This window comes from Cervus canadensis, chromosome 6 (genome assembly GCF_019320065.1).
Source record: "Cervus canadensis isolate Bull #8, Minnesota chromosome 6, ASM1932006v1, whole genome shotgun sequence".
Taxonomy (NCBI): Eukaryota; Metazoa; Chordata; class Mammalia; order Artiodactyla; family Cervidae; genus Cervus; species Cervus canadensis.
The window spans coordinates 11,639,194-11,667,012 of NC_057391.1; the positions used below are offsets into that span (position 1 = coordinate 11,639,194).

General features: G+C 36.2%; 1 protein-coding gene across 5 annotated transcripts in view; it reads right to left on the reverse strand.

Annotated features, from left to right (window-relative positions):
- DENND4A (DENN domain containing 4A) overlaps nucleotides 1-27,819 on the reverse strand; it is a 117,444-nt gene that overhangs the window by 22,627 nt on the left and 66,998 nt on the right. For 3 of the 5 annotated variants that reach the window (XM_043470833.1, XM_043470832.1, XM_043470835.1), the window contains 11 exons: nucleotides 26,410-26,628; nucleotides 25,720-25,865; nucleotides 14,123-14,256; nucleotides 11,026-11,161; nucleotides 10,474-10,680; nucleotides 10,260-10,388; nucleotides 9,869-10,010; nucleotides 9,344-9,475; nucleotides 7,218-7,334; nucleotides 6,471-6,599; nucleotides 520-1,619 (listed from right to left, as the gene is read on the reverse strand). In XM_043470833.1, the coding sequence (XP_043326768.1) occupies nucleotides 520-1,619; nucleotides 6,471-6,599; nucleotides 7,218-7,334; nucleotides 9,344-9,475; nucleotides 9,869-10,010; nucleotides 10,260-10,388; nucleotides 10,474-10,680; nucleotides 11,026-11,161; nucleotides 14,123-14,256; nucleotides 25,720-25,865; nucleotides 26,410-26,628 (2,591 nt within the window). The remainder of the gene's footprint in view (nucleotides 1-519; nucleotides 1,620-6,470; nucleotides 6,600-7,217; nucleotides 7,335-9,343; nucleotides 9,476-9,868; nucleotides 10,011-10,259; nucleotides 10,389-10,473; nucleotides 10,681-11,025; nucleotides 11,162-14,122; nucleotides 14,257-25,719; nucleotides 25,866-26,409; nucleotides 26,629-27,819) is intronic. The other 2 variants (XM_043470834.1, XM_043470836.1) reach the window with 1 other exon arrangement.

Here is a 27,819-nt window from a genome sequence, read left to right on the forward strand (position 1 = left end):
TCTAGTTGTTTTAGCAGTTCTCTGATGACTTTAAGCAAGTACTTAAGGGTACCCACTCCAGTATTCTGGCCTGGAGAATTCTATAGATTGCATAGTCCATGGGGTCGCAAAGAGTCAGATGTGACTTTCACTTCACTTCTATATTTCATCTAGCTTTTTGCTTTGGGAGATATGCGGGTGTATCACAAGGTACTACATTCTAACCAGGAGGAAAAATCCTATGCCTAGCTGGTAATTTTTGAAGGCAATGAATAATGAAGCTCAGTAAGCATTTTTACTCCAGCTACAAATCACTTTCTTTCAAAACTGAACTACAAATACAACCTTAGTTGGTGAATTCTTTCCTTTTGAAGTTATTATTCAAGTTCAAATTGTGATACTTACAAATCTTATGTATCTCAAGAGTCCTTTTTGTAAAGCTGTATTTTAGGAGAATGGTAAAAACACATCTTTGCAAGTAAGGGACTTTTGGTGGTAGAGGAGGGTAAAAGGAAACATAGAAAATACTAATAAACCTACCTTTGATGATGTGGTGTACATGGTGAATCTGGAATACCATTTGCTTGCTTTCTCTGCGACTCCTTTTCCAGCTGTGAACATACTGTTTCTTAGAACATCTAGTTTAGGTACTAGCAATGTATCTAAATTAAATGAAGGTGATGAATGGGTTAATGCATCTTGAGATTCTTCCCTAAATGGACAAGTAGGTGAGAAGGCTGGAGAAGACCAGAGTCTATCCCTTGGCCTGTCCTCATTTTTTGAGTAACTTTTAGATTTGGTAAGTCTCACTGGTCTGGGAGAGTTAGGAGGCAGGCTAGATCTTCTGCATGCCTTGACCAATGTTGGACTTTTCTTAGTGGTGACTTTATCATCACAGGCCCGTTGTAAATCAATGCTTGGTGTTCGACTTGTCAAAGGACTGCTCATGTTATTCATATACATCTCAATTTCTTCAGCTAAATCCCGCCTAGCAGACGGTGTTGAAACACTTTTGTTATCATCCTCCTCCTCTTCCTCCTCCTCTTTTTGCTGCTGTTCAGTCTCAGCAACCAAAAGTGAGAGGGGATCAAATCCTGTGGCAACATCAGTTTTTTCAAAAGGTTTCATTGAAAAGCTGCTGTTCAGGCGCTGACTCCTCCTGGGATTTTGTGGAACAATGAACCGCGCTTTTGAACTATCTGTTTCATTGTCTAAGTCCTCTAAGTCAAAAATAACAGGAGAATCCACTTTATCTGCCAAACAATTAGAACCATCAAAAGGTGTATCATCGTCACTCGATTCCTTTTCTATACTGTCTCTCTTTGATCTTAAACATGGCTTCCCAATATTAAGACTATTTGGTCTTGTGCGTTTTGAGATTACATTTGAAAGAATTTTTGCATCAGCTCCTAGTTTTTCAACCATATCTCCAGGGTTTGCTTCCTGGTTCATTCTGTTGAGCATAAGTCCCATTAGCACTCCTCCACTAAGATTACGGTTTCTATTTGCCCAGGACATTTGCTGCTGCAAATTAGGCTCGTTGTCACTTTTATGTCTTTTCCTGAAGCATCTACTTTGAATGTTTCCTGTTTCATTTGTATCCTCAAAAGACGATATTAAGAGCGGCTCAGATGTGCTTTCTAAAAAACAAGAAAAGTGCTTTTAGCCATGAAAAATGTAATATGCAAATATAAGTTGTCTTGAATATTTAAGATACCAATAATAAAAATGATAACAGCAAGAATTTATCAAGTACCTGCTATTTCACAGATGCTATACTAAGGCACTTTATTTACATTATCTACCATAATCATTCTAACATCCTTATGGGTGGAGAAAAAGCTTATACTCAGAGAGATTAATTACCTAGCCCAAAGTTACCTAGCCCTTAAGTGACAGAACTGGGATTCAAATCAAATATGAAGGGTACACTCTGAGATATAAGGATGCACTACTTTTTAAAATTTGTAAGACTGATATTTACCCTTGGTATATTTATAACAACAACAATACTAATGAATTTATGTCCATTTCACCGAACTGATTAAATAACAATGGTTATACAATTGTGGTTGTGCTAGATAACCTGAAGGTTCTGAGTCTTCTGCCTATAAAAGGAAAAATAAAACCAAAAACACGAAGCCAAACCAAAGACAGCTATGTGAGCTTTATAAATAAAACTGATTTTTAAAACGCTAAATTCTCATGATCACAGATGTGGCTAAATAATTTTACTTTTTCTTTACATATTGATTCAAGTTTATAATACTTGAATGTGAACAGCAACTTTCTATTCAGAAACACTGTTCACTGCTTTTAACCAGAAGCAGAAATCAAGACTTTTGATCACTTTAATTGTCCTTATTATGTGGGAGTCTCCTAAAGCATTAATCTAGGTATAGTACTGTCAACTACTCTTTTTACATGTTTTATCCAACAGAATTAGCTCTCTATTACCAGGCAATTACTAAAACTGTGCGTTTTTTCCTGTCATATGATGCATTCAGGTAGCAGGATAGGAGATAAAAGGGATTACTAGAGACCTTAAAAGTCTACAAACTAATATTGTTTAATAAGCATATATTAATAGCATTAATAAGAAAACTTTCTACTGGACAGGTTATGTATTATCAAAGACCTGGAGGAATCTTATAAGCCAAAAATAAAACTCGAGGATTGCATTTAAATAGATGAACAAGGGTTCCTTCACAAAGTAAGAACTATGCAAATGGCCTAAAGACAAATAAAGCTGGTTAGCCAATTATACCAGGGGTCGGCAAACTACCACTGAGCCAACTCCCGTCTGTGGACCGTTTTTATAGTCTCAAATGGTATTAACATTTTAAGAGTTGTACACATCACACACATAAAGAACAGGCAATTGGATTTCCCAGTGATGCAGTGATTAAGAATCCACCTGCCAATGCATGGGACACAGGTCTGATTCTTGGTCTGCAAAGGTCCCGTATGCCACAGAGCAAGTGAGTGTGTGCTCCAACTCCCGAGCCTGTGCTCTAGAGCCTGGGGCGGAACTCCTGAGCCCCTGTGCTGAAGCTACTGCACTCACGTGCCCTGGGGCCTGTGCTCTGCAACGAGAGAAGCTGCCACCACAAGGAGCCTACGCAAGCGACCAGAGCGTAACCCTCACTTGCCACAACGAGAGGAAGCTCGTGCACAGCGACGAAGAGTCAGTGCACTTCAACAAAGACCCAGCATCGTCAAAAATAATAATAAATTAAAAAAACAGAACAGGCAAGAGAGACTGCATGTGGCCTGTGAAGCAAAAGTATTTACTGTTTGGCCATTTACAGAATAGTTTATCTGATTCTAAGTTGACATACATGCTAAATTCCACCAGACTAGGCTGGATGCTGCTCTAGCCCAGGGGTTGCCCTTCTTTAGATCTGTGAACAGCTGTAATCCCTTCCTACTATACAGTCTTGACACATTGCTTCCCATTGCCTGGAATTCTCCCTTTCAATTTCTCCTTCAGAACTCCTGTGTGCTCAGTTGCTCAGTTGTGTCCAACTCTTTGTGACCCCATGGACGCTAGCCCACCAGACTCCTCTGTTTATGGGATCATCCAGGCAAGAATACTAGAATGGGTTGCCATTTCCTCCTCCAGGGCATCTTCCCAACCCAGGAAATGAACTTGTGTCTCCTATGTCTCCTGCGTCAGTAGGCAGATTCTTTACCAGTAAGTCACCTGGAAAGCCCACATCCTCATTTATTTTCTATTCATTCTTCAGATGTAAGCTCAAAAACCGTATTATCAAGGAAGCTTTCTTGACCAATCTCCCCTAAATCCAGGTTAGCCTCTGCTCTCACCCTTCTTGACAGTATTTAATATCAGGCTGTTTTCCCATTTACTTGATTATTTGATTAATGTTTTCTCATCCCTCCCATGTATTTCTCTATGAAGTCAGGGACCATGTCTATTTTTTATTCTTTACTATATCCTAGGTAGCACCTGGCATATGGTAGCAGATAATAGGTGTGGAAAAACAATATTGCTGAATAAATACTGTCTTCTGGGAAACAACTGCAGCCAACAGACCAACCCAGAATGTAACAGAGCATAATATATTACAATATGACATGTTATAGCTAAATGTAGTAGCTAAAGATAAAAAGCTAAGACACACTTAAGGCAGAATTAGGCCTAAAAATATATTTCAAAGTATGTTTTCAAGTTTAGAGTATGTTTCACTTCAGAGTAAATTGTTTTGTGCTTGAACTCTCAGTAATTCAACATACATTTATCAAAATGTTAAAATTCCTGGGCTTCCCTGGCGGCTCAGTGGTAAAGAAACTGCCTACCAATGGAGGAGACTTGGGTTTGATCCCTGTCCTGAAAGATTTCACACACTGCAGAGCAACTAAGCCTAGGTGCCGCAACTACTAAGCCTGTGTTCTAGACCCCAGGGGCCGTAACTACTGAAGTCTGCGTGCACCAGAGCCTGTGCTCTGCAGCAAGAGAAGCTACTGCAGTGAGGGGCCTGCACACCGCAACTGGAGAAAAACCCACCCAGCAACGATGACCTAGCATAGCCAAAAATAAAGAAAATTATTTTTTAAAATGTTAAAATTCCCAAGATAATCATGAAGTAACTAATTATAGGGTGATGCTTTTAACTATCAAACATTAAAACATGTCTTTGGTTATTCCATTCCCACATCTTTTGGAAGCTGTCATTTATTTATGTAATGATATAAATAAAATATACACATATTGTACTGCAAAACATAAACTTGAAAGGTGTTTTGAATCCTAGGAGTACTGGTATACAAGAAAAAAAGATACAGAAAAGTTAATTATTCCTATAAATCCCACATACAGTCTTTGGTAGGAATGATAAACCCAAAGTACTTAACAAATAGAAAAGTTTTCAAGTCAAAAATCTTAAGGATAGACTAACAACTTCCGTTCACACCTAGGAAACCTATCACAGGCTTTGAAAAAGTGACTTGTTAGCACAGAGGGCAAAATTAAAAGCCATATGCTGAGTCATGCTGATGACTCTGACAGAATGTCAGAAACACAGGATTGTTGACAATCATGTGAAAATAGAAAGTTCATAAAAATAGATCTAAGAAAACCACAAGCATGAACAGAAAGGAATAAAAGAACAAGAAAGCAAGATGAACAAAGGCCAGTTATTAAGAGTCATAATTAGACAGTGATGAGGAAGAACTAAGTGGCTGGAAGCAATTATATGATACCAATGAAACAATTTTTAATCTTTAAGTTATGACAATTATCTAACAACGAAATGTGAAGACAGTTATAGATCACTTAACACATTTTTTTTTCTTAGCTAGCTGCAGCAGGGGTCTGCACACTTTTTCTGTCAAGGGCCAGACAGTAAATATTTTACCCTCTGCAGGCCATACAGTCTCTGTGGCAACGCCACAGCTCTGCTGACACAGTACCAAAGCAGCCACAGACAAGACAGAACCAAGTGGGGTGGCTGTGCGCCAGTCAGCCTGTGTTCATGAACACTGAACAGTGATTCACTTAATTTTCATGTGTCACAAAATCAATAGTATTCTTCTTGATTTTCTACCATTTAAAAGTGTGAAAAACCATTCTTTGCTTGTGGACCTGTACAAAAACCAGGCTGCAGGCCCAGTGTGGCCCATGGGCCACAGTTTGCTTACCCCTGAACGAGAGGCATATCTGCTTATGCTGCAGAAAAGCAAACATCACGGCAGCAGGGCCATTTACAGAGATATTTCAGCCTTCACAGCACAGGTCCTTCAATAACTGTTTAAGTTAAAATGATGCAGAATTGAGCTAATACAAAAATAAAATAATTAGGAAATCAGACTGAAACACTAGAAACAGAATCTTAGGTCTGTTCAGTTCCCTCACAAAGTTTGTGAGACCAAATATTATTCAGGATCCTAAAATGATTTTTCCATTAACTAACTGATAACTTATGTGACATGCCAACAGTCTGACTATGCCTGAGTTTTCTCGTCTTTGAAAGAGTGCTAATATTTCCTCTCTCACTAATATAAGCACTGCTATAACAATAAATATAAAATACTATATATGAAGTGCTTTGGAAAGAAAAAATATTACGTATTGTTATCTAAACTGTCTGAAGAACTATCCTTTTGCCTCTGAAAACCAGGAATAATACGAAGACTACGGAACTCACTTAAAAGCTGGTGAGGTGTATAGTACCCTCAGAACTGATCATCTTACTTGCTTCCCATTTCCCCTCCCCAAAACTTCCCACATTCCAAACTCAAAAGATGGTTCATGGCTTGTAAGTATGTCCCCTTACTTTGTTATAATAAAGCTTGAACAAACTGTATTATAAAATACAGAATTTAAACTACTAAACTATACCATTGAGAGGTGGCACAAATATAAAAACAGAAACAAAAAAACCCTGGAGAATTAAGACTTTAAAAATATAGTCACTATAATACAGATACAAGTTATTCTGCATGTAACAGGAGTATACTGTTCAACTTACCTGTGCTTTCCCCTGATATTTTATCAGCACTGTTACTTGCACCACTGAGGCGAACTATGCTGGAAGAACTTTGATAAGTGAGCTTAGGAAGACAGTCAGCACTTCCCTTTGCACTCTCACACTCTGACACTGTAAAGAGTAAAATGCAATCTGTTTAGATGTGATCTATACACATCAATGGAGCCATAAAGAGAAGTGGCTTTTAGTTCTAAATAGTTCCACCTAAAAAAAAGTAATAAGAAAATATTGAACACCTCTGTATCTATTTGTCAGTCAGAAATAAGTGATGTCATTTGAGTCGTCAAGGTGTGTATCAAACAGCTAAATACTGGTCATGCATGAGGTCCACGCATACAATGCATGCCTTTTATATTTATTCTTTAGTTATGAAACACTGCTTTTGATGGGGAGAGGTAAGTGGGAAAAGTATAAATCACAGACCATTAATAAAAGCATTAAGTAAAAATATTATTAAGCCCCAGAAAAAAGCCACTGTTTGAAGAAATATGTATTTCTACTATAAGTATAGTATTTGCTTGGAGAGTGTTTTGCCACTGAGACCACATACTTCACATATAAGGTATTTGTATACTGGAATATTAGGTGGTGGAGAGGGCTTATAATGGGAGGAAAGAGGAGTTTCCATGGGAAAGTAAAAAACAAAATTAGTACTCTGACACTTAAAGTGACTTGAATTTTCTATTAATGTAATCTCACAATTTTATACCGTATCAACTTAGAACCTACAGGAACTAGAATCACTCCCTTTCTTATCTTTTTCTTCTTGAATGTCCTCAGTGGATGTATCCCCTCTTCTAACTTCATCCTTAGATAATGAATTATATCCAAGGTCAGACTGGCCACCTGGAAAAGGAAAAAAACCCTATGTTGTTTATCATAAAATTCTTTAATAAGAGAAACTGGATTAGAAGATACACATTGGTATTTAAGTTTACTCATAGAAATTTTTCTGGATAACTTCCAATTGAAAGCATTATTTTGTTAGCTCTTCCCCATCTCTATTAACGTAAGAAAGGAATGATCACAAAATGATCACATTTATTTTTGTCTCCACATTGTAGTCAAAAGTAACTATGTGTGTTTACACTACTATCTGGGCTCCAAAAGACACAGACAAACCAAACATTCTTTATTCAAGTCCATGACCTTTCTAGGTCTGAGATCCAACTGAGGTCCAACTAAGCAGTGGAGAAGAAAAATCTGTAGGGAACTCTTAACAGAACACCCACACACAGATCATTGAAGCCAAATGTCTAAAAGATCTTACCAAAAAATGGGCCTGTTTAAATTTGTTGATACGTAATTAGTTTCTCTGAAAATTCCATTGAATAATTATTGAATTGCACATGAATGCAAATACATGGGAATGAGAAAAAAATCTAGTGTTAAATTTATTAAGAAAATGTTGCATCAGAATAAGAAAACTTCTAATATACTGTTCTACTAAAGAGGTACTCTATAATTTTCAGCAAATTGTTTTCACTAGACTGGCATCAAAACATAAGGTTTTGAATCCTAGTTCTCAATCTTAGGAGACATGATTTTAAGTAAACCACTTAACCTTTCTCTTTGAATCTCAAGTTCCCAGATGTATAATATAAAAGGCTGTTATATGAGAGACTACACATAAAATGATTTTATAAACTTGCAAAGAACTACTTAAAGAAACTGTATTATCATTAGGTGTTTACCTTAATAATTTTATAATTTTGAATTTGTATTTTTTCTAATCAAAGTTTCAGCTCTATTTCCAAAGAAACAACAAATTAAAAAATGTAAAGATAATCTTGATAAAATTCAAGGTTTTATTAGATTCTTCACTGCAGATATCCTTTTTAAAGGCCATTAGTTAAGACAGATTTTTTCATTTTTAAGACATAATGCCTGAGGATGACTACTACAACTCTGATTAAATTCACAATTGCATGAACAAGAAACAAAACCAGCCAAGGAAGAACTATGGAAATGACATTTCAATGTACACAGCTTATATTTATTACTCTCAAAAGTACACGTAAAAAGAGACAGACCAAAATAATGTTAAAATTTGCAGAGCCATAAGTCTTCATATTTTATTATTAATGCTTGGATTTTTAAGCTTAAAGTTTCTGCTCATTAATATGTAGCTTTTATACTATATTCAAAAATCATGTCTAATTTTTATAATGTACAAATGAAAAGGGCAGAATTATTCAAATAATTTATTTTTTATGTGTGTCAGTTTTCATAATACTTATAGAAAGCTTATATACCAATCTTTTAATGAAAGTAATGCTATCTTCAGTGCTAGGATGCTGTAAGTTTTAAATATGTTTAAATTTTTTATTGTGATTTTTAATGTATATGAAAACTCATGAGAAGTTGCAAAAATAATACAGTAGGAAGAGTTCCTCTGTACCCTTTTTCTAGTTTCTCCCAATGATAATATCTTGTATGAAACATGGAACACTGTTAAATCTTGGAAACTGATGCTGATATGGTACTATTAACTCAGATTAGGGATCTAAGTTTCTTTCTTTCAAACCCTAATAACATAAAAAAACCTCTCATACCATGCTCCTAATACAAAGAACTTATCCTAAGAAAGTGATATGCTAAAGACACCTCTGTGCTTTTCAGAGTTAATTGGATTATCATAGACTAAAAACTCGAATAAACTCTCTTAACCTTTCATTTTGACTCAAGTAGAGAATGCATAAAATTGCATAGTTATTAAATATATTATCAAATGCCTACCATATAAAATTTAAAGACAATTAAATATACCATTGAAAATTAAAATCTAAAAAAGACAGGTTAGCAAACTTAGTTCTTAACATGTATTGCGATAAATGTACACATAAGACACAAACCTGTACTAGATCTATCATCAGAAGCACACACTTTGATCAAACCCGTATTAAAGGGCACCTGCTCCACAGTGTGCGTCCCATGACCACTATCCATGCTGCCATGGCTAACAGCGTCCAGGTCACTGCCATCTGCTTGAGAACACAATTTGACAGCGTTTTACTACTCAGGGAGATAACCAAAAATACGTATTAGTTTGTTGTTCAAGCTAGTAATCTACTAATACTGATCATGCAGACTGTCACATAATTAGCAAAATACAACTATAACGAAGGAGCCTATCATGAATTACTAATGAACACTAAAACAAGACCACCGAAGGTTGATAATAGTTACAAGAAAAAAAGTAAAATTTGGTGCTTTTCAAATGGGAAGAATAATATTAGAATTTGCTTAATGACAATTAAAACTAGAAAACATTCAATATTTTGAAACATTTAAAATTTCCAAATAGTGTAGATTATAACTAGTCAATTAATTTTAAAGAAAAAGTACAACATATACATCCCTTAAAAACCTGTAATTACCTGAGAGAGCTGTTTGTGATAAATTCACATGCTTCTTTAAAGCTCTTTTGAACTGTGCTACTCCTAAAACAACATTTCTCACTTTTGTCCAAAGAAAATAGCCACTACGACTCCTTGAAGGCCAAGTACTTTCCAAAACAGCCTATTCATTCAACAAAATAAAATAATTAGTGAAATAATTCTTATAAATGAACATTCACTAGCTCTAGAGTTAATCTCAAGAATAAACACACTGTACCACCCAAAATAGAACAAAAAATATTATTTTCAATTTACAAAATACATTTTAGATACTCTAAAATAAATACCACAAAACCCCTGCTTCATTTATTTCTGCCATTAAACTAAGGTTGTAAAATGACAAAAGTTATATTTAAGTCAAAGTAATTACCTTATTATAATAGCCATAAGTAATGGCATTTGGGTCAATACCAGCTTTCTGCATTTCAAAAAGCACTCGAACTGCAAGCACTGGCTGATCATATTGACCACAGAGCTGCATAAGAATGCGGTAGCACACCTGGAACACAGAAATTTTGAGAGTGTACAGAAGCAAAATATCTGTGTACATAAATCTTGACTAAAATAATAAGGATAACTGTTACCTCATCAGGTGGATCCATCTTCTTTGACTGCATTTTTTTAAGTACATCATACGCTGTTTTCAGAGCCCTGACTTTTGAATGACATACTCTCACATATGCTGGGAGACAAATAAACCAGAGTCCATAACAGTGACGCAGCAGACACCGAGACCACATCTGAGGGATGGAAGAGTATCTCTTGGCAATTTTATGGGCTGATTTAATTTCCTGGAAAAAAATGCAAGGAACTTATTAATAAATTTACAAACTTAAAATATCCTTATTTAACTGAAGGCTGAATAAGTGTAACTCACATGCTTTCATAATGTTTCCCTAACATCTGTCTATAATTAATAAATATTCAAGCCTCTGCTTTAATCTGTATTATACAATATGTAAAATAAAGTTCGAGGACAAGAGAACTGGTTAATTTTTTGAAGTCAGATTATTCTACATTTTCTTCACAATGCTTCAGCAGCATAATGTGGGGTAGCAAAATATGGGAGGAAGAGTGTCATATTTATTTTTGTTCCAATGCGTGATTACGTGAAGAATACAAAATCATCAAAGCACCTGTTTTGTTCTTCTGAACATGGGAGAAGGGCTACTAGGACTACTTGATTTTGAAGGCAATTTGCTCTTTCGTGTTTGTAGAAATCCTTCAGGTCTCTCAAATAAACTGTTCCTAAGAACTGGAAATCCATTATAGCTGTTTTTGAAAAGAAAAGAAAAACTCAAGCACATATAGATGATCATACTGGTTACAAGCTAAACAAATTATGACCAATAACTTCTTAACTTATTTTAACTTAACTCATTTTAACTTATTTTAACAGTCTTCCTCCATCTGGGTTTGATATATAATCAACAAATATTCATACTAATGATGCTTTTCTTACAATAACAGTTAAAAATGTAATAGCCAAATACATATTCAAGGATATATTTTGGAGAGAAAAAAGTGAAACACATTTAAATTTTGCTAAACTTGACATCAAACTCCAAAGTAACTCAAACAAATTTTACAAGTGAGTATTCATGCAGATAAATAGCAAACATATAAGATAATATGAGAATGGGTAAAAGGCCCACCAAGTTAATACTCTTTCAGAGAGGAGAGTTATTAATATCATTGCTTGGATTAACATATTACTATAGAACTTTCCTCTTAAAAAATGCAAATAATATAAGTCAACCAGGACAAGCTCTCACATTACTATTAAAGGATTCATCAGGTTAGCTAAGTAGATTCAGGGCCTCATTTATGAGAAAGAAAACTGAAGAAGTTGGAGAATAGGAAGAAAAGATTAGACTGGGTGACTGTGGGGAGGTAGACCTAATCTGCGTGCTAGTGTAGGTGTCTGGCTGGGCATTTATTTATTTATTTTTTTTTAAAAAACTTCAATCAACTGTAGATTTGGACCTATCCGGTGGAGGGTGACCATTTTACTTTCAATGGTGTTTTGCTGCTCCAAAAGAGCATCCAGCTCTCTCTCCACCACTTTCTCCTCGCCGCAGAGCCGTTCGTACACAGCCTCCAGCTCCTGCAGCTCGGTCAGGGAGCGAATGAGCTCGGTGGAGATTTCTGAGCAGCTGCCTCCTCCCAGCCCGTCAGGCGGCGAAGGCACGCCTGACAGCTTCTGAGGGGAACCGAAGTCTGCCATCTTCGTCCCCATTCCTCGCTTCCCTGGCTGGGCATTTAAAAGGCAGCAGCAGGGACTTCCCTGGGTCCAGTGACTGGGACTCCATGTTCTCAACGCAGTGGGCCCAGGTTTGACCCTTGACTGGGGAACAAGGTCCCACATGCTGCAACTAAAGATACTACATGCTACAGCTGGGGCACAGCACAAACAAATAAATATTAAAAAATGGAAAAAAAAGGTAGCAGCAGCTGGGTAAAAGAAATGCTAAAAACAACAGAAGAAGCCTCTGAGGAGCAAACCTATCCTACTTTAGATTATTCTTAAAGGCATATAAATAGTCTTAAGAAGAAAACTAACTATAATAAAAAACTGTATCTATTATATGTTATTATAAATTTATAATAAATTTATTATAAACCCAACAGATCAAGAAGTTATTAGTAATGACTGAATATTAAGTAGGAATAAAATAGCAAAGAAGTTCAGGAAAATCATGTCCCTTAAAAAAGCTCATTGTATGTATATGGTGTGATAATAAGACACACAGTGCATCTATGGAAACTTACTGTCTTATCATTTTATACAGACTATGTAAGTATATATATGAATTACTACCTCTTACTAACAGGATCCACCGTGCCCATTAAAGACATTTATTTCCAATGATGGGTATGATTACACCAAAATCATATTAGTAGTTTCAAGGGAAAAAAATGACAGACTGTTTTAAAAAATGAGAACTTTTAAAGATAAGTAGTATTCTTCTTAAAGGACTAAATCTAAAGGTAAATTTTAAATTAAATAATTAAAACCAAACCACAAAAAGAAAAACAAAACTATATTAATGAAATATACCAAAAGATGTCTCTTAGAAATATAATGTACAAAACAGAAAAAGAAATGAGATCTCGTTCAGAGAGAAAAAGAAAAGAGAAACTATCAGAAATAATTTAAATGTCTTTGAGAAAAGGCAGACTTTTAAAAAATTATATGAGCAACATCAGCAATAGATAAAAATGAAGGGTAGGAATCAGGTAGCTTATGAATTAATCAATATTCAAAACATCAGTTACACCACTTGTGAAAGGAAGAATTTAATCCAAGTGATAAATGAGGATGTCCTGAAAAATTTCTTTTTAATGAAAATAGCAAACTATGATTTAATTATAGGTATAAAATGGTTTTAGAATCTTTAAAATAAGACATTATTATGGAAAATTTTAAAAAATCATTTAAAATCTGAATGGAACTGCCATTTTAATGGTATATTAGAAGCTATCTCTAGTTATAACCAATGTTATATATATCTGTGTGTGTGTGTATAAAATACATATCTAGATGGATAGATAGACTATGATAAATCCACCTCTATCATAACCCTATCACTGTGTTCAGAGCTTTTCTCTTTCCCACTAGACTTGAAGGCAAGAACAATATATCATTCAAGTCTATATACCAAGCACTTAGCAGTGTCTGAACAAACTTCCTAAATTAACAACGACTAATTCCAACAGTTTTGAATTTCCTTGACTTTAAAACTCATGGAAAAATTAAAAGCCTAAAAAAAATTAAATCATACAAATCAAAGTCACAAATATCAACTCTAAATTAGATCAATATTTTTTAAAAAATTGAAGTATAGCTGATAATCCTTTTGTAAATCAAGGTTACATTAATCAGTATGTGTTGGGAGAGGGGATGAAAGTGAGTAAACCAATCTTAGAAACAAAAATCAAAATTCTATAATAAATGTGCTGCATTTTGGTGGGTCCTAACTTAAAATTTATGAGAACATATACTTATGCAGATATAGAGAGCTTCCTAAGTCTATATCATGCAAAATTATATATTTTTTCTTTTTATACCTCAAAACTTAGTAATGGATGTGGGATAAGCTTGCTTACCACCTAAAAATTAGGGATCTGTAAAGTTTGGATTTTTGAAAATACCACAGTCCTTAGAAAGCTACGTCACAGATGATGGATTGCTTCTCTCTTTCAATCTCAAACATTCTGCCTCTTGAATACCTGTACTGTAAAGGGGGTTCTTCACCATTGGGTAGATGGGGGATCTCAGGAGGTGTTACAAAAACAGTATGTTCACTTTTGAAAGATTCATCCAATTCTATAAGTCGCACTTCACCACTCTTGTCCATATCCACCTGAAGGAGTTAAAAATATACTTGTTAAAAAGATGCATTGACTAGACAAGTGTTCATCTATAAGGGAATGGTTAAATAAACCATTTACACAATTAGATACTAAGAAGCTATTTAAAAAAAGAATGAGCAAGTTCTCTTATGTATTACTGTAGAAAGTTCTCTGAGATAATTAAGTGAAAATAACATATTTGGTTTTCGCTTGTACTCACATAAAGAAATACTCAAAAATACTTTTTTAAGAAAGTAATTATCTATATGGCTAAGAGGAGATGAAAGGAATGTACTAGAATGGAATAGGACCCAGATTTCCCAATATATTACTTTTTAATGTTTTACATTTTGAATAGTGAAAATTTACTCAAGAAATACAACCTTAAAATGTTATTATATTAACAAATAATGATATTTAAATGTGCATGCATGTATGCGTGTGTGTGTATGTTGAGAATACTGGGTCTGTCTTTGATTTCGACTGAGTAAAATAAACTTCCCTAAGTTCTTCCAGTATATGTAGAAGCACATTTGTGTTAAGTTCTAGTCACATCAATATTTAAAGCATTTTAGTTGTCTGTTATCTCTAGATACTCTATGGTATGGTAATATTCATAAAAATAAAAACTTCATAGATTCTAAACTTCCCAAAAGGAACTCATAAACTAAATAGCACAACATTCACATTAATTTAAACCAGATGTCATACATATGACAAAATAGAATGCACAGAACTTTATCAGGTTAGACAGAATTAATGTCACATAACAGGAGTAAATGCAGAGTAAGCCTTATTAACAAGTTAAACCTTAAGGTAAGGATTTACAGAAGAGCAGACCAAAACAGGACAGAAACAGCTTTACCATTTTCCTAACCCTTAAAAAGAGGTGATACATTCAGAGTCTTCTTATGTAAATTGTTGATTATAATTTCACAGCATTACCTGCTGTAATCTCTAGCATTAAAGAATGTTTTTAATGGTATATCCATATAGTGAGCTAGACAATAATTAAAGGCATGTTTCAGAATTATAATTAATGACAGGAGAAAATGTTCACAAAATAATAATAAAAAACTACTAAATAATATTTATGTGTGTCTATATACACATACCACACCCACATGGAGTATTATTCTAACTTTTTAAAGAGTGTGCCTATATCTGTTATATAGATATATTTCTGTGTGTGCACACTCTCCCACACACACACACACAGATGCACACACAGTTATCAAAATGCTACCTCTGGGTGGTGTTATTACTGGCAATAATTTTCTTCTTTATATTGTTATTTGTTTTCCAATTAAAATAATGAATATGTATTATTTTTACTTGCTTTATAAAAATTACAAAAGCAACAAACAATCAGAATAAAAATGTAAACAAGGAAGACCATACTGCTTTTAGGATAAGCACTTATTTCAGTTCTCTCAAAGGATTTAAAAATTAATCAGTATATTATAAAAGTAGGTACCTTTCTTTTTAGCCTTTCAAGACTTTTATACAGTGAAACAAGCAATGATATAATAAATATAGTAAACTGGATAATCACAAACCCAGCTAGTACTCAAAATTGATACAATCTTTTTTAGAAAGCAAGATATGTCTAAACACATCCACCTTATCCTTTTTTTCCCCTTGGGCTGTGCTGAATTGTGCCATGGATCAAACCTGTACCCTCTGCAGTAGGAGTATGGACTCTTAACCACTGGACTGCCAGGGAATTCCCTTTCTCCTTATTCTAAGAAAAAAACGTAATATTAGAAAAAGTTATCAGTATGAAAGTTTTTTTTTTTTGGCAGGACTGCAATAAGCTTCCCTGGTAGCTCAGATGCTAAATAATCCACCTGCAATGCAGGAGACTTGGATTTGATCCCTGGGTCAGGAAGATCCCCTGGAAAGGGAATGGCAACCCACTCTAGTCTTCTTGCCTGGAGAATTCCATGGACAGACCGTGAGGTTGCAAAGAGTGGGACATGATTGAGCAACTAACACTTTCATTTCTTGGGCTTCCCAGGTGATGCTAGTGGTAAAGAACCTGCCTGCCAATGCAGGAGACGTAAGAGACATGGGTTTGATCCCTGGGTTGGGAAGATCCCCCGGGAGGAGGACATGACAACCCACTCCAGTATTCTTGCCTGGAGAATCCCACCGACAAAGGAGCCTGGAAGTCTATATACAGTCCATGGGGTCACAATCAGACACGACTGACCACACATACATACACAATAACAATAAACTGGAAGTCACCTACATGACAAAAAATAAGTAAATAAATAAAGTATGATACACAGATGATATATAGTTATTAAAAATGAAAGAGTATAGAGAAGGAAATGGCAACCCACTCCAATAGTTTTGCCTGGGAAATCCCAGGGACAGAGGAGCCTGGCGGGCTACAGTCCATGGGGTCACAAAGAGTCAGACACGACTAAGGGAAGGAAACAGTTCCAGGAAAGCTGAGGTGCCTGCCTGAGGCCCCAGAGCTTTTGATAGCAGAGCCAGAACTGTGGCTGAGGACTCCCAGTTCCCAGGGCTCTTGATCCTGGCCTCTCTCACCAGATACGCGTGTGGAACACTAGAATCTAAAATATGCCTGAGGGTTCCCTGGTGGCTCAGTGGTAAAGAATCCACCTGCCAACGCAGGAGATGTGAGTTCCCTCCCTGGTTCGGGAAGATCCCACGTGCATGGGAGAAGCTAAGCCCATGTGCCGCAACTACTGGGCCTGTGCTCTAGAGCCCAGGAGCCGCGACTCCTGAGCCCGCATGCTGCAGCTACGAAAGCCCGCACACCTTAGAGTCTGTGCTCCGCACGAAGGGGAGCCCCCACAGTGAGAAGCCCGTGCTTCGCAACTAGAGAGCAGACTCTGCTCGCTGCAACTAGAGAAGAGCCCAGGTAGCAATAAAGACCCTGCACAGTCTTAAATAAAAAAGTCATTAAAAGGAAAAAAATGAAAAGAGTAAAAGGTTACGCAGGCTTCTGGTTGGACGAGACAAGCTAAACACAACCATTTACCTTCAGTCCTTCCTGAAATCTCACCAAAACAAGCGTAAGGAGATTAAAAAACAATGAAGGCAAGACGAACTGGAGAGAAGTCAACAGCAGAGCTGAGTTCAAAACATTTTAGAAGCCGCACAGTACCTTGATGAGACCTATGAAAGCTAAAAACCACATGTCTGGCACTGGGGAGGGGATAGAGAAGAAAAACCAAAAAGTCAACCATTTTGCTCCAGAGCACACCAGAAAGGTCAGGAATGAAGAGCATGATGCCCCTGAAGACAGGAGGGCAAGTGGGGTTGAATCAGGAGAATTAGTTAAATGCCTGCATTTGAGAACTCCTAGACCCTTGCCCAACCCAGTACAGTTAGGCCATGACCTCTCCCCAACAGCAGAAAACTGGGTTGGGTCTCTCTGAGTGAATCAGAGAAACCTTACACTTGAGGATGCCAGGCAGAGCTGGGGAAGATGAAGGAGATTAATACCATAAAACAGGTGAAATGAGTAAAACTTTACATGTCACAACAAGTGGAAAATCTTAGCTACCTTCCCCACTCAGCTCTGAGAATACTTGTGGTCAGGCTTATGCATTCCATGCTAAAGACTGGAGATATCTCTTGGGGAAACTACGTAGTCTAAAAGAATTACAGACACTGATCAAATAGGGACTCTAATGAAATAGCTGAGTTCCTTTATGATCATCAATCTCATACCTAAGGAAGCTCCAAGCCTCACCTTCTAAAAAGAGCTCCACTGAGTTCTCTGCCTCATGTGAAGTCGCTCAGTCATGTCTGACTCTTTGCGATCCCATGGACTGTAGCCGACCAGGCTCCTCTGTCCATGGGATTTTCCAGGCAAGAGTACTGGAGTGGGTTGCCATGTGCCTCATAGTTGGTAACAAATACCAACTAACTATCACACACCAAAAACTTGAAAAAGAATAAAATAAATATTAAAAGGTTCTCAGAAGGAGAGACAATGAAAGGGGAAAAAACCCTTCAAAATAACTAAAATGAATAAGCCGACATCCATGAAACAAGAAGATGCTATAACACATACACACATAAGAAAGGGGCATTCAGAGAATGAGAAGGAGCTTATGGCAATTATAAATATGATAACAGAGGTTAAAAGTATACTATAAAGGCTGAAAGATAAAATTGAAGAAATCTGGAAAGTGGAGAGATGACAAAGAGACAGAAAATAAGATGAAAACAACAACCAAAAAAAAAAGAAAGAAAAAAGAAAATTAAGAGGATCAGGCCAGGAGGCCCAATACACAAACAATACACATTTTGGAAAAAGAGAACACAGAAATTGGAGGAAAGTAAATCTAAAAAAGGATAAAAAACACAGAATCGGACTTCCCTGATGGCCCAGTGGTTAAGAATCTGTCTTGCAATGCAGAGGATGTGGGTTCAATCCCTGGTTGGGGAAGTAAGATCCTACATGCCCCAGGGCAAGGAAGTCCACGTACTATGAGGAGCAACAAATAAGACCCTACACAGCCAAATAAATAAATTAAAAAAAAACAAAACAAACACAGGATTTCCCTGGCAGTTCAGCGGTTAAGAATCCACTGTGCAATGCAGAGGACATGGGTTCGATCCCTGGTGGGGAACTAAGATCCCACACGCCTCAGAGCAACTAAGCCTGTACACCACAACTAGACAGTCCATGTGCCACAACAAAAGATGTGGCGCGAGGCAAGGAAGATCCCGCGTGCAGCAGCCAAGACCTGATGCAACCAAGTAAATAAATAACCTTAAAAAAATTATAAAAAAAGAAAAATATGAAAGAAAATACCCCAGAATTTGAAGGCCATGAGTTATAGATTAAAAGGGCCTATATATGTCCAACTCAGAGACGAAAATGAAGGCTGACACCAGGCATATCCTTGTGATTTCAGAACATCAGGGATCTTAAATGCTTCCAGAAAGAAAAAGAGATCACGCACAAAAGATCAGAAATAAAGGTAGTACCAGACTAGATGTTATTCTCAACAATAACATCTGAGGCCAGAAGACAATGTAGTAATGACTTCAGTTTTACATCTGACCAGATTAGCAATCAAGTATTAAGGGAGAATAATAAAATCTGCAGACAGGCAGGGCATCAAAACATGTACCTCCCATGGAGTCTTTCTCACTAAACCACTGAAAGCTGTGATTCACCGTAACAAGGAAATAAACCAAGAAGGAAGTTACTGAAGCTAGAAAGCTGGGGATCCCACTCTGAAGGGAGGTCAATACAATTCCCAAGATGATGGCGAAGGAAAATCCTAGGATGACAATCTAGAAAGCAGTTCAGACTGAAACAAAGCTGAAAGCTCCAGCAAGAATTAAAAAAGGAAAAAACTGATAAGACTACCTGACATGTTATAAAAATTGAGACTTTAGATTTTTTTACCTTCATAGAAGAGCTTAGAGATGAATTAATAGTACACACAAAATTAGAAATATAGCAATTGTTAACTTTAGGGAAAACAAAGTCCATACATAAAAGAAAATTTAATTACAATATATACATATGACCTATCTGTGATTGCATACAAAGTGAAATTTGCAGATGGGCATATTGATAAAATATCAATTAAAATATCAACATTGAAAACTATTTGACCAACTAGGGGAGAATTTTGCTGATGGTAGTAGATATAACCTTAATGGATAATATATAAAACAATAAGCAGCAATAACAAGACATTATTTGGAAATCTTAAAGTAAATAACTGATGAAATAGCTGAAAGAGAAAATGGTTGCCTCTGAGAACAGAAACTAGGGGTGGGGAAAAAAATGGGACCTAAGCCTTGTAAAATCATTTGACTTTTTACACTATGTTATGTTTTAATGTGGTAAACAATAAAAAATTACTTTTTAGAGATTTGGCAGCAATATAAAATGTTTATAAGATCTGGTTATGTAAAAAATTAGGAAGTATATTACATTTATGTTAAAAAAAACATTGAAAGTAAATGTAAAATGGACATTAGGGCACTGAGCTTATGCAGTTTTTCTACCCTTTTTTTTCCACACTTCCTGTTACTTCATAAAACAACATTAGGAACATGTCAATAATAACTCAAAGTCACTGGTATCCCTAGAAGGATATAATGTTCATCAGTTTACATCAGTTCAGTTCAGTTGCTCAGCTGTGTCCGATTCTTTGCAACCCCATGGACTACAGCATGCCAGGCCTCCCTGTCCATCACCAACTCCTTGTGCGTGCTCAAACTCACGTCCATTGAGTTGGTGATGCCATCCAACCATCTCATCCTCTCTCGTCCCCTTCTCCTCCTGCCTTCAATCTTTCCCAGCATCAGGGTCTTTTCCATTGAGTCAGTTCTTTGCATCAGATGGCCAAAGTATTGGAGTTTCAGCTTTAGCATCAGTACTTCCAATGAATATTCAGGACTGGTTTTCTTTAGGATGGACTGGTTGGATCTCCTAGGAGTACAAGAGACTCTCAAGAGTCTTCTCCAACACCACAGTTCAAAAGCATCAATTCTTTGCTGCTCAGCTTTCATTATAGGCCAACTCTCACATCCATACATGACTACTGGAAAAAACCATAGCTTTGACTAGATGGACCTTTGTTGGCTGAGTAATGTCTCTGCTTTTTAACATGCTGTCTATGTTGGTCCTAGTTTTTCTTCCAAGGAGCAAGCATCTTTTAATTCCATGGCTGCAGTCACCATCTGCAGTGATTTTGGAGCCCCCCAAAATAAAGTCTCTCACGGTTTCTATTGTTTCTCCATCTATCTGCCATGAAGTGATGGGACCAGATGCCATGGTCTTAGTTTTCTGAATGTGGAGTTTTAAGTCAACTCTTTCACTCTCCTCTTTCACCTTCATCAAGAGGCTCTTGAGTTCCTCTTTGCTTTCTGCCGTAAGGGTCATGTCATCTGTGTATCTGAGATTACTGATATTTCTGCTGGCAATCGTGATTCCAGCTTGTGCTTCACCCAGCCCGGCATTTCACATAATGTACTCTGCATATAAGTTAAATAAACAGGGTGACAATATACAGCTTTGACGTACTCCTCTCCAGATCTGGAAACAGTCTGTTGTTCCATGTCCAGTTCTAACTGTTGCTTCTTGATTTGCATACAGATTTCTCAGGAGGCAGGTAAGGTGGTCTGGTATTCCCATCTCTTGAAGAATTTTCCACAGTCTGTTGTGATCCACACAGTCAAAGGTTTCGGCGTTTTCAATAAGGCAGAAGTAGATGTTTTTCTGGAACTCTCTTGCTTTTTCGATGATCCAATGGATGTTGGCAATTTGATTTCTGGTTCCTCTGCCTTTTCTAAATCCAGCTTGAACATCTGGAAGTTCACGGTTCACATACTGTTGAAGCCTGGCTTGAAGAATTTTGAGCATTACTCTGCTAGCGTGTGAGATGAGTGCAATTGTGTGGTAGTTTGAACATTCTTTGGCATTGCCTTTCTTTGGGATTGGAATGAAAACTGACCTTTTCCAGACTGTCCATGGGCAACCCCATAGCCTCCATGGGCAACCCCAAAATGAAATGAGAAGCTCTATATGATATGCAAACATTTTTATGTAGATGAAAAGAGGTTAATGTAATTATAACAGCAGCAGTGATAACGAAGTAGAAGAGATGAACCAGAATAAAAAGGTTACAACTGATACCAAAGGACACTGGAAAGAAAGCTGGAAACCAACCATTCTGGTCTTCATAATGGAGTGAGCATTAGGTGTTTTAAAAATTTTATTTATTTATCAGCTTCTCCCTGTCAGACCTGTCCCTTTGTTTGCATAGGAAAAAACCTATGGACATGGACAATTGCTGTAAGTATTGCAAAGTCTACTAAAATATTAAAATTGTGCTCTGTAAATTCAGTACCTTGGGATAACTTCCCTTAGCTTGTCTACTAATAAAATCTCATTTCAACATTACAAAAACCACCATGTAATAAATGCTTCATTTATCAGTTGGGCATTTCTGTCTTTTGGAAAACACAGTGACATCTGTCTCTATTGGGAGAAAAAAGAAATCCAACACCCACAGCAGGATAAAATTAAAATAATTTTCATATTCTCTTCATATTTTTTCACAAGACATTAATATGCTCAGAAAACACTGCAGAGGGATGCTTGGGAGACCAAGAAAAACCTTACCAGACTATTTGTTACACAAATCTGCTTTCAGTTAAGCTCCATCCTATAGGAACAGATTGTAAGGATTTAAAATACAATCATATGAAGAAAAAGAACACATGGCTTTCAAATTAGTCATAAATGAAACACAAATAATTCTCATGTATTGCTTTTCTTAGTCCTAGTCAGCATTGCCCACTCCAGGTTTTTTAAAGTTGACCAAATGTTTTCTGTTTGGATAGGCTAAGATCAAAAGAGGAACATGTCTAATTTTTGTTCAATCTTAGCCATGGATTGGCTGAAGCACTTAATGAATATCTAATATTATTTAGTTTTCATAGCCAGACTGCCAGAGGGGATCTGTTCACTTAAAAAATTAAGCTCACAGTCATTTAGCTAAGGAATAATCTCATATGAATGTCTATTTTAAAAGTATTATTGATATTCAAAAACCATTTACACATTAAAAGCAAGCATTGACTTTCTGTGCTTAATGAACTGAAACTGTGCTATTAAAATATGAAAAATAGTAACAGCACTGTACAATTATTTACTATTTCAAACACTTCTGCTTAATACTAGGAATACAATTAACCTCTATTAAGATATATTTTATGATATCACAAATAAAATCACTTTTAAGTAAGAAAAAGACACACTTTGGATATTTGACATTTTATTATTTTCTCTAATAAGAGTTCCTTGAATTATAATAAAGCAAACACAAGTAACTGCGTTTTAGTGAGTAAATTTTCCAGTTTTGACTTTCTTAGTAATCATCAAAATTCTTAAGTATAATATGAATCCACTATATATAAGTGATATTTTGTTGGATCCAGACTTTGAATAGGTAAAGAGCATTTTAGGAAAACAATCTGCCTAGACACAATAATTATACATTTAATTGGGTTGTTTCTTTTTTGAGACTTCTCAGAATTTATATTCTTTAAGTCAATCATGCCTCACACTAACTTTTATCAACTAAACAGTAAGTAACCTATTTTCAGAAAATCCTAGACAAAACAGAAATTTTAAGTAATAAAAAATATCCTTCTTAGAACATGATACCCTAAATATCTAGCAAAATTATAAATCCCGTATGTCTTACAATATTGTAAGAATTTTTTAAACCATGTGATACCATTATATGAGTTTTTAGCTGAAACACAAACTTGTGAAAGCAAGATACACAAAATGAGCAAGAAGTAAAAGGGAACAATACAAGATTTTTCTTTTCTGCACTGTTAATTGGATTCTTCCAACTAATTCAGCGTTCCTATGTAGATTCATAAATTTATTGGCTAAAGCAGGCTATTAGCAAACCCTGTCACTAATTTGGTCCCATATGATTCAGTTGACTTGGCACAAGGAACAATTGTTACCCAATTATTAATACATGCCATTGTTCACAAGGGAAGCTCAGCACCATAGAGGAAGCCAAGCGCTACACAGGAACAACATTCAAAGTGCATGCTAGTTAGAAACATTTTTATTTTGAAAAACCAACAGAACTATTCCTATAAAAAAGGATTTAGAGAAATTATTCTTTAAAGCATAAGCTTTTATTCTTTGAACATCTTTTCTATTTATTCTTTCTATTAATATTTAACTTTAAAAGCACCAAAAAAAGGCAAACTTAAAAATTTAATTAAAATATTGAAAAGCACATTCTTAGTATAATGCTACAATGAAGACAAAACTATCAAAGACCTATAATGTTACTTCTCAAAATAAACAGGATTTCAAGACAGAACTCAACTTACAAAAAAGCAGGGTTCTAAAAGTCTGTCTTATTTGTATAGGTTATTCAAACTACAAAAAATGAATTTCCCCAAAAAAACCAATATCTTTTTGGGGTGATAGAAATGTTCTATGTTTTGGGGTCATGGTTACATGGAAATCTATATTTGCCAAAACTTACCAAACTGTACACTTCAAAGGTGCATTTATCATTTATATATTTATTACAATGAATTTGGACTCTAAAAATTTGTCCTAAAAGGTGGTTAGAATACCAATCCACCAAAAAGAAATGTAATACATATTTCTGGCACAACACTATAGTCATGCACCATCTGAACTACAGATGGTCACCACATATATCAGTGTTTCTACGAGAAAATGAATTTTGAGTTCTAAGAAAATATTGGCATATATCCACCTTTTCCCTATTCTGAAGCATTTCAGGGTTTCGCTGATGGCTCAGCAGGTAAAGAATCCACCTGCAATGCAGGGAGATGCGGGTTTGATCCCTGGGTTGGGAAGATCACCTGGAGGAGGAAATGGCACCCTGCTCCAGTATTCTTGCCTGAAAGATCCGGTGGACAAAGGAGCCTGGCGGGCTACAGTCCACAGTGGCTCAAGAGACGCACATGACTGAGCAACTAAGCAAGCAAAGCAAAGCATTTCAAGGACTAGGGTGGTTATTTCTGGCATCTTAAGTTTGTCAACTCTCTATCAGCACCATAAACAGTATTTTTCCACATCAATTATGCCTCACATGTCCTAATTTCCAGATCAAACTCTGATACCTCATTTGCTGGCACCACCCAACGGGAACGCTTAGACTCTGCCTTGCTTAGACTCTGACACTGTGCTGTCCTCATGTCTACATGGACCTATCCTGTTTAGGTTCTGACCCCTTGGAACAGCCTGTCCTCCAGCATGGACACTCTCTTCATCCTGCTTGTCCTCTGATCCCCCCATGCTGCCCTTGCATGGATGAATGCTCTCCTCACCGTCTTGGGCTCCAACACCCCATGCTCAGCTGCCCTCCTTCACCCATTCAGATTCTGGCACCCCTCTCTGGGCCACAGTTCCCCAAGCTGCTCTCTATTCAGCATGAATACTCACTCTGTTCTACCTCACCAATGACAGTGGACTACAGAGGAAGGGAAGGTTTCACAGATGAATATAATAGAATTAATTCACTTAATTTATGCTACAAATGCACTCCCAAATTGTAGAAATATTCTGGTGAAATGTTATGTTCTATTCCTACTCAGTGTGTGACAATCCACTTCAGACCAAAAGGAGAGGTGAAAATTAAGGATGCTCAAGTTAGAGGTCCACAGACTTGGATAAAATCCCCTTAGTCTATAAATGGACAGGAAGGGTTACAGACATGGTTGCTAAAATAAAACTCATAATTCAGTAAAATCCTGCAAAGTTATAAGTTCCAGAACACCTAGGAGGCCACCAAAACGTTCATAATAAAGGGTCAATGATTAAATGGAATTAATTAAAATTTTGTTAAAAGCTGGTTAAGTTATAAATAGAAACTGTAACTCAAAACATTTATAACAGTCACACAAAATAAGTTAGGGCACTATAGACATACTGTATGACTTACTTTATCTACACAATCATCAAAAAACGCCAGGCTTGCATCTTTATCACTGACGAAAGAACATTCCTCAATGAAACGAATAAACATTTGTGTTTTGGTCATCATGTTATAGAATTTCTGATGTGACCGGTCCCGACTTCTTAAGAAAGCTGTTCAACATAAATTTGCAATGTTGGTATATATAATACATTCATAGGTTCAGAGAATTTTTGAGCTAGCAGGAACTAGATCAAACATGTCATCTATACCCTCCACACTCTACCGTTTTGCAGAAAAAGAAACAGACTCCTGAAGGAGACATGACCTGACAAAGATAGCAATAGGAAAGGAACCGGAAACTATTCCTGTGAAAGGAATCTTTTAAACCCCCAACCCAGGGGCTCCTGTGCTTGCCCAACACTGCTTGGCCCCCCTGAAAGCTGAAAGCATCAGTCCCTTACCACCCCTGTGGCACAACAGAGCACAGTGGCGCTTTTCAAACAGTCTCTTCTGTATGTTTTGCTACTGGGGTTGTACTTAATGTGCCTGAGAAATAACTAATTCTAGGGAAATGGATTACCAACTGAGTTGACAGACACATGCTCCTGAAATAGACAAGTATATTTTAATAAATACGAGCTACTCACCCAGAAAGCAATCATCACAAAGTTAAGCTCAATAACATGAAAGGTGCAGTACTATATAATCACTTACCTTGTAGAGCAAAAAGAGAAGTTGCATCTGTGGCTGTCTCAGATGGGGCTTGTGTTATTGGTCTTAAGTATGATCTATAACCTTTTAAAATAGAGGCCATGAAACACAAAAATGCCTCTTGGATTTCCAAATCTATCATGTGCAACCTCTTTCCAGAATTAAAGTCATAATCATTCATGGCTAAGTCCATAAGTCCATCATCTCTTGGTCTCTGCTGTACTGTGAAGAAATACAGTGTTAATGTTTTCTCCAGAACTGCCAAAACTAAGGTTCATAATGGTACAATTATAAATCTGTTGCATATGATTCAAGTCATTATGCTGTATACCTTAAACTCACACAGTCCTGTATATCAATTATATCTCAATAAATTTGAAAGAAAAATAATAAATGTGTTGAGTTCTCGAAAGAGCTCAAGCTACTTCAACCATTGTTTACATAACCCCTTAACATACAGTAAAACTTGAAATTGGTCTAAGGACAGTAGCAATGCTCAATGTTAATTTCCCGATTTTCATGGTGATTGCACACAGTAGTGATGTAGGAGAATGTACCAGTTGGTAGGAAATATACATTCCATTTGGAGACGATGGGGATATCTATTCTCAAAAAGTCAAAGGAACAATGTTTGTGATTGCTTCAAAATGTAAAAACGTTTTAAAATATGAGGAACAATAAATCATCTTAGGAAGTTTTGTGACATTCTTATTGTCTAAGAAAGCAAAAAAGAAAATGGGCACTGGAATGGAAGACCTAGGTTTTAATCTTAGCTTCATCCTTATTAACTGTATGATATCAGACAAGCTACCTCCCTCAAATTTATTATCTCCATATTTGTAAAAACAAAAGAATGTATGTGAAAGTGCTCTGAAGCTGTAAAGTGATATATAATCCTGAATAATATCAGTATTTTTTAAGCCTGTAATTTTAAGCTTTAGATTCTGCCCTTCTGTAGAGCTGGATGGGCTATTTCACTTCTTTTAATTATGCTTGAATACTGCCATAAAAGCTACTGGACTTCTCAGCTATTCAAAAGAAGTGCATGAACTTTTAGAAAGCAGTTAAGTAAGTAGCTTAAATAAAATTCCATACGCAATTTATTTGCTCCATAGGATACAATTTTTTTCTACTTGATGTCATTTTTTTTCATATCCCAATACTTGGAGCCACTTTTGAATTATCTACTTGTTGTAAGGTTTACTTTGTAAACACTGTCTTTTCCTATGTCTACTTCCAACAATATTATAGGTAACCTTGAACTCTTGAGGATGTAGGCCTCCTCCCATGTTTATATTTCACTTAATACATAAATGAGAACCTCAAATATCGCTACATATTACTGACTACTTTTCATACAACAGCATCAAATTATGAACCCTGAATGGACTGTTGTTATTAAATAATAAGAAG